The sequence below is a fragment of the Cherax quadricarinatus genome, unplaced genomic scaffold (genome assembly GCF_038502225.1).
Source record: "Cherax quadricarinatus isolate ZL_2023a unplaced genomic scaffold, ASM3850222v1 Contig390, whole genome shotgun sequence".
Classification (NCBI taxonomy): domain Eukaryota; kingdom Metazoa; phylum Arthropoda; class Malacostraca; order Decapoda; family Parastacidae; genus Cherax; species Cherax quadricarinatus.
Window position 1 is genome coordinate 39,093 of NW_027195416.1, and position 8,408 is coordinate 47,500.

General features: G+C 42.2%; 1 protein-coding gene across 1 annotated transcript in view; it reads right to left on the bottom strand.

Moving 5' to 3' along the window:
- Window positions 1-425: 425 nt before the first annotated feature.
- Window positions 426-8,408, bottom strand: part of LOC128698936 (uncharacterized) — an 8,857-nt gene continuing 874 nt past the window's right edge. Inside the window, exon 2 of the mRNA XM_053791364.2 lies at window positions 426-6,093. Coding sequence (XP_053647339.2) covers window positions 4,807-6,093 — 1,287 coding nt within the window. The 3' untranslated portion in view covers window positions 426-4,806. The remainder of the gene's footprint in view (window positions 6,094-8,408) is intronic.

Here is an 8,408-nt window from a genome sequence, read left to right on the forward strand (position 1 = left end):
GAGAAGAAGCTTCTATATGAACAATGTTTCGCTGTGTAGAACATTATTATTATTATTGTTATTAGGTATTATTATTATAATCAAAAGAAAGCGCTAAAAGTAGAGCTTTATGATTTGATTGTAAGCTCTACACAGAGAATCATTGTCCCAATGACAGTTTGTTCTTTTGGTATTTTGACTTCCTGAGACACTAAGCAAGCATAATTTTTTTAAAGACCCTTCATTTATGTACTAACTGAACTCAGAGAGAGAGAGTTAGGGAAACAGAGAGAGAGAGAGAGAGAGAGAGAGAGAGAGAGAGAGAGAGAGAGATAGGGATGGCTTGTGTATGAGTATGACTGGTGCGCTTAAGAGAATGCTTGTGCTAGTTTGAGACAGTGTATGAATCATTAACACTAGGGATGGATCTAAATAAAACACAGGTCTTCAAATTCGTCTTCTCTTATTTACATGAGAAACAAGACAACACTATACAGACTTTACTTCAGACACAGGTACGATCACTTACTAGTAAATTTAAGTATTATTATGCATAGGTGCTTAATACCAATTCTGTATCTTATTGGTTTCTGGAACATTGCATTCACTATAATAGATTTTACATGTTAAGTTAAATTCCAGTAATTTTGATTTGGGATATAAATACATCATGGCAAAGCTTGGTTACTCTTATTTGTTGCGACAACAGAAGGATTACGTTCTTAATCTTGATACCTTCACAATAACGTGAAAGTATATGGTAGGAAAATCGGCATAAACAGACTGCCTCAGTATCACTGTGCAGTGATACGTTGTCCAAGTCTTTGTTCATAGCGGCTTTACTATCAGTACGTTTTAACTTGATGGGGTTATATGGCGTCAGATGTGTAAATCCAGGTGGTGTCAAAAACATGGGCAAGTTAACAGCCACCTATATTTCCTTACGTAAACACAGAGTTTCCCTAATACTGACTGGAGAAGATGTACACAACACACAAGCCCGGAGATCTTAGAGGGTCGGGAGCCACTGCACGTCATCTAGTAGCTCTCCTGACGGTCCTCTCGCACTACAGCAGTGGCAAAATGATAGTGACACTATCACTATGAACATAATAGCAACGTCACGCCAAGAAGCAGCAGAATTAAGCTTCGTGGAAGTGGCCATTGACTAGTCCGGCTACCACCGAGACACCAACTACCAGAGACACCATACAACTGCATTTTTATTATCCCGAGGCATTTAATATTTTGTTTACCTGTACCCCTTTAAATTATTGTTACAAGAGACATTTTCTTGTAATATGGCGTTGTTGGAAAGCTACGCGAGAAGTGATGAACCTGTTTTGACCCCAACGTTAGCAGTCTTGCTAATCATTTATTAAGCAGAATTATTTCTCCTATTAGTAATTTCTTCACTGCCGACACTGGCTCATCAATTAGTAGCCTCATCACTTCGAATCGCTGGTAATTTCTTGTCTCGCCACTGGTCAATAGCCTCATCTTCTACAACTTGGCCGCTATTTCTCAACAGACTGCTAATGTATTTTAGTGCATGTTTATCGTATTGAAAGCGTGTAGTATTAGTGTCATGGAAGGAGTTGTATCTCTGCATCAGCAGTGGTTGCCGGCCTCACCCGACCCTCAAGGAGCAGTTACACTCGTGGGCCATTATAAGACATGAAAGCATGTATAAGGTAAAGGCTATGTACATACAGTACTGAAGAATCATTACGAGAGCAAGTCGTCATTCGATATTAAATTATTATTATCACCATCAACGATTTGCTACAACTTTTGTGAAGAACTTCGTCGAGAATTTAAATACTGAGTCTCCATTACCATAAATATTAAGCCACCCATTTAAAATAACGTGGGTGCTCTTTCCTATGATAACGTAAGCTTGGTTACAGCTTAAAGGAAGTCAAGGTATAGGTACTTACACGTAATATATTTTTTGTAAACACTCTGGACTGGAATTCGAATGGCGACTTCTTTCACTAGTTCACGGAAGAATAACTCTTAAACCATTTGGAAGCCTGCGAGAACTGATTGTAAGACATTGATTGTCTTTAAGTATAGACGTGAAGCTGATAACTTAAAAATATTAATATAACTTTGGCGTTATACGCTTTGGCGACCGTTTTCCAGAACACATCTTACCAATACCTGTATAAAAACAAGTATGCAAATTAACATCTCATGGTCAGTGCAGTGTTTAGCTAATCTTGAGGACTAGTACTATATACAAAAATATATGAAGTAGAATGAAAAATCTTTAAATTTTATTAAGAATTATAGCCTAGTGATGTCGACGTTTTACTTACAGAAGGTTTTATCAGATACTTGATAAAGCTTCGTGCAGGTATGCTGTATAGTCCTTGTGGCTTAGCGCTTCTTTTTGATTATAATAATAATAATTCGTGCAGGTATTTAATGAAAGGTTTTCTTTTGTTAAACGTGTCTTTTTCAGCACCTATGGGCTCACCGCCTTACCACTAATACCTGGTGCTGCATCACGCCATCTGTCAACACTTGTGGTCAAATACCACCATTGTATATATCCCATAAATAATTATCCATCTGTTAACTGATGTGAAGATTTGCCTCCCCATATATCGTCCACTTTAGGCTACACTTACAATGAACTTGTGACGCTGTGACTACCCAATTTAATCATTATCATCTAAAATAAAATTATGGGATATAAGTATTAAAGGACATTAAATGTTCGCTGCATAGACTATAGTATTCTGTTTTATTATTAAATTCATGGGGAAGCATTAAACTTTTAAGTCATACAGCGCCTGGGAAATGGATGGTAATCAGGTTTAATTCACAGTAAGGGATGGTAGCTCCAGTTCTCCTGATCAAGAGCTCATCAGCATCAGGGCATCTCTCAAAAGTAATTCTTATGATGACTCAGAGTCTTTTTACCCAATGACAGAAATCCTCTGTTTTCCTCTTCCAAATTCCCGCTGGAACATGTCACATTTGACCAATCATCATGCCGATTACTTCACTCAAGAGTACAAGAAGCAAGAACCATCGTTGAGGCTTAGAAAAATGATACTAGGTTACCAGTGCTGCATGACGCCCAATATGGCCGACACTATGACTCAGTAACCCGAAACTTTACGTGCAAAAAACTAATATAATTGAATGATAAAGCTCCCTACTGTACGTAGCCAGTCAAGTCAGAAAACATTGCACATTGATTCACTTACATGCTACCTGTTGTTACTTCATGCAACATTTCGGTCAACTGGGTCCGGTAAACTTTTATTTTTTTTTAATGGAAATAGTGTGTAAGGAAACCGAGAAAGATGGCGTTTAATACCTCAGTTCTCCTTGTTTAGCTTGTTGCACGAACAATATAAAAGCTGATAAGTTATCAGTAAATGTTAGGTGCAGTTTGGAATATTATGGCTGCTAATGTCTAATACTGAGGCACCTTATTGTTTACTTATACTAATTCACCATAACAGTCACATTTGTAATGCACATTTTCATAAATATTTATAGAAAAGAATATCCGCAATTTAGTATCCAATGAAGGATTGCACATTATTATAATAAAAATTCAGCGCTAAATTCGCAAGGGTCATACAGCGCTGCGAAGGATTGCATATCTGTATGAAACACAAGTAAAAAATATTTTTGAGCGACAGTCGTAGTACATAGAGAAAAAACTAGTACTTGTAACACACTATCAACATGGTTATTTGAAACTAAGATACGGTGTACTAGGCTCTGCCTTGCTAGTTTGTATAGTCCTTGTGGCTTAGCGCTTCTTTATGATTATAATAATAATAATCTGCCTTGCTAGTTTTTCATAGTAAAATTTTTGTGTATGATTATAATTCATACCTAAATGTTTATTTATATTTTCAATTAATTTCACTGCAAGGACTGTCCATGAAATATTAGCTCTCATACTTTAATTATTAGGATTTCAATAGGTCGACAGTTCAGCACAGTTTTGTCGATAACTGGGACATTGGTTCACAGGTACAGAGTTTTGCTGATTGCCCACAAGACGAAGAACCAGAGTGTGAGGTTAAAGAGGCTGGGTACGGCGTAGAATAAGAACCAGTCCCGTTAAGACAGAGGGAACAGGAAATAAACCGTTAGGACATTCTAGGTTCTGATATTACACCATTAAAAAAAAATCACCCAACAAGCGAGGTTTAACCCAACCTTAGCCAGGTAATATTTTACAACGTTAGGCTCGGCTTACAATGTTAACTTTCACGCCTGCTTACAAGTAAGCACAGTTTGCCGCAATTCCATACATGTGTGATGTAAACTTTCCAGATCTAGTCATGACGGTTTTTTTCCAGAACCTTCGTGAAGGTTAGTATGGCCCCGTGGCCCGCGGGGCCACTTCCGGCTCACTGGTTTTTGGAAGGAGACATAATTCATATACACAGGATGTCTATACACCTACACTACCTTTGGCATCTAAATAATTCTCAAAGAATGAGTCAAAACAATAAAATTGGACATTTAGTTCTCTTAGTGAGCTATACATTGAACACTGAATGACTAACGAGATCTTTTGAGGAGGGGAGCGTTGCTTTAGTGACGTCACAAGAACGCCAGCACCAGGAACTTAATAAAACATAGAGGCGCAAATGATAGCAAACAATATTATCACATTGAAGGTAAGAAAGTGAGGTTGTATCATGAAAGGCGAGCTTTGGCTCCGGTTTCCTTTTGGCAACAGTATTATACACCGGTGGGTGTTGAGGCTGTGGTGGCCCCCGTAGTGCAGTGTGGGGCCCCAGAGGCTCCCTGCCACAGCGGTGAGTGAGACGGGGCCCGCCATCAACCTTCCTTGGTGCGGCCATCATCATCTGCTCGCTGCTCGTGTTGTCCCTCCCCGCGGGGGTCACTCATGCTGATGCCCCTGCTGCCCTCAGGAGAGCCCGGGGGCGCCTCCTTGCGCCCTTCTTCGTGACGGCTCTCATCCATACCGTCGATACCCTCTACCTTATGACCGTCGATGGTGCGGTATATTTGGGTGAGGTGCTTAAAGATGTACTGAGGTCCCAGCCCCTCCCTGGCACTGCTGGAAGCGCTGCCGCTGCTGCTGCGGCTACAACTGCGGCGATCCCCTGTGTCTTCGTCACTAGTATCGGCGGGGTCGGGGTGTGGGCGTGAGGGCGGGTGGAAGGCCGACACTCTGTCGTCACCACCGTGTAGGACACCCATGTTAGTGCTGACTGGGGGCGGGTCGTCCCGAGGGGTGCGGGTGTCTGAAAGTGGAGGCGAGTTGCGTGACGAGAGAGACTTGGAGAGGGTGATGGGTGAGTGGGCGGATATAGGTGGGTGCAGCCCCAACCCTCCCCCGCCTCCGCCGCCTATAGCACTATCTTTGTTATGCAGCGCCTGTGTGGCCGCCATAGTGCGCAACTGCCCCGCCAGTCGCAGGTCCAGCAGCAAACGGTACGGGTCCAAGGGCGTGGGCGGCACGTGGGCAGCCATGGGTACCTGCGGGCGAAGGAGCGAGGCCCGGGTGGACCATGGGCTGAGTACGTCATGAGGAGGGGGAACCGAGGTGGGCAAGAATGGGGCTTGCATGAGGAAGGGGGCAGGTAGGCCCTCAGGAGGGTGCTTGTCTGCCTCACGTCCCTCACTCTCCAGACGAGGTCTCTTAGCACCTCCTTCGTCCTCGCTGGAGCTCAACGCTGACACGTCAGAGAACAGTGAGCGCTTGATACCCTTCTCGTGGTGCAGCTGCAGTGGCGCGGGCGAACGGTGGGTGGCGGCAGCCAAATCCAGCGGCGGTGGCATCACCGTCGGTGGAAGGGATGGCGGGGGCGGGGGCGCGCTCTTGGCCAGCAGGGCAGCCCGGATGTGCTGCTGCAGCGTCTGGTCAGGGGGCAGCCCTGGCGTGCCCGCGCGAGGTGCCATGCGCCGCAACAAGTCGCTGAAGAAATTGCCGGGAAATGGTGCCGACATGTTGAAGAGGTACGGTGGTGTGGCCGACACTAACTGTGATACGAACTGGAAGGTGTTGAAATTGTGCAGGTGTCTGGGAGGTGCTGCGTGCCCGGGACTTACGTCCCCAGATCCTCGCACACCCGTCAGGTTCGCCTCCGGTGTTGCCATCTGAAAAAAAATAAGAAAAGAAAATAAGGTTACAGATGGCTGATTTTACAACAAATGTATAATAAGCTACTTTAGCAGGCCAGAGTCACTTAACCATAAGCAAATTAGGACGTGTTTCCATAGGACACCTGCTGTTCATGTTCACCTAGCAGTAAAATTGATACCTGGGTGTTAGTTGACTGGTGTGGGTCGCATCCTGGGACAAAATTGACCTAATTTTCCCGAAATGTTTGCATAATAAGGGATTTTCTGTAGAGTAGTATGTCACCGATGTCAGTTAGCCAGGTATACCCTGCACATATACTTATACAAATAAAGATTATTATTATTATTATTATTATTATTATTATTATTATTATTATTATTATTATTATTATTATTATTATTATTATTGTTATTATAATCCTCATCACTTTTCCCTCACTGTTGCCGTCTCTTGACGATCCTTAAAGTTTACCCAAGAATATAACAATAATCCCACCCTTGTTATTTCTCTAGCAACACTTGCTACTACGTCTTATTAACTATCCTTTCTTTATTCAGCTCCACTTCACTTACCTACTTCACTTACCTACTTCACTTACCTACTTCACTTACCTCATACCCATCCTGTGGGTGGTAGTCAAAAAGATGACAGAGGTACATAATGGGTCCAGAGATTGGGACCCAAAGTTTTGATAACTGAGCAAGTTACAATGGTAATAAACTATTTACATGTTTATATCCGGTCACAGTCGTAACGATTTATTTATACAAACATGAATTAGGTCACACACACAGGCGGAAAAAAGTGGTAATGCTTCATTAACAATGAGCAAAGTCAGAACAGTTTTCCAGAACAGTTCAAGAAATGTCTTACCCAGTAACACCATTTTCTTCCTACTCCACCTTTCTCTTACTTTTATTCCGGCTGCTGCTCAGTGCTAACCATACATATCGTATATTCAGTTATTTTTTTCTCGAAATATATATTGCTTAATTCTAAGTATAGTTTATTTAAAAGTTTATTGTGATTTATACAGTGCATTCCTGACTTTCCTAATTATCTGCTACTAGAGAGTCCATTCTTCCAAATTTAAGAAAAAAAGGCACAATACTGTGACTGAAACAATACACAAATAACCCACACAAAGGAGGAACTTATGACGACGTTTCGGCCCGACTTGGACCATTTACAAAGTCACACCAAATTAATTAATAATTCTCAGCTGAAAATTCTGTAAAATTTATTAAAAGCCTCTTACAATCTCCCTTTCCTCTATAATTATGTTACCCGTCAAGAGCATAAACACTGTTACTCACCTTCCACTTGCATCTAAACCATGATTCATGAAGTTAAATATTTATTCCTATTCATCTTGTTCGACAATTATTCAACATTATGGACACTCGTTTACCTTTCCTTCTTTCAGATACGCTAGAATTGGATGTCGTAGAAGTGTCATTATCTTAGGGATACACTTATGCAGTGGTCCTTTGCTTTGTTTTTAAATGGCGTGTGATAGGTGGCTGGGGTAAGCCAGCGGATACTTAACTAGTTATGGGTCATCTTTAGATCAAGACTAGTGTCTGGACACACTGTATCCTGGTGAATATTTCACAACCACTACCACCGTCTGGACACACTGTATCCTGGTGAATATTTCACAACCACTACCACCGTCTGGACACACTGTATCCTGGTGAATATTTCACAACCACTACCACCGTCTGGACACACTGTATCCTGGTGAATATTTCACAACCACTACCACCGTCTGGACACACTATCCTGGTGAATATTTCACAACCACTACCACCGTCTGGACACACTGTATCCTGGTGAATATTTCACAACCACTACCACCGTCTGGACACACTGTATCCTGGTGAATATTTCACAACTACTACCACCACCATCAAATTCAATGCCTTTACCTCTCCTTACTAACTTGAAACCCCATTTAGCTTTATTTCACTCAGTTTTAGGACATAAAGCTTCCATTTACAAAGTCACACTAACACAAGAGAGTCAGGGAGCCAGTATAATTGAGTACTATGACGGGACCAGGAGGAAGGAAAAGACGTGGTGGTAGTGGAAGTAGTGGTGGTAGTGGTAAGGCTGGTAGTGGAAGTAGTGGTAAGGCTGGTAGTGGAAGTAGTGGTAAGGCTGGTAGTGGAAGTAGTGGTAAGGCTGGTAGTGGAAGTAGTGGTAAGGCTGGTAGTGGAAGTAGTGGTAAGGCTGGTAGTGGAAGTAGTCGTAAGTCTGGTAGTGGAAGTAGTGGTAAGGCTGGTAGTGGAAGTAGTGGTAAGGCTGGTAGTGGAAGTAGTGGTAA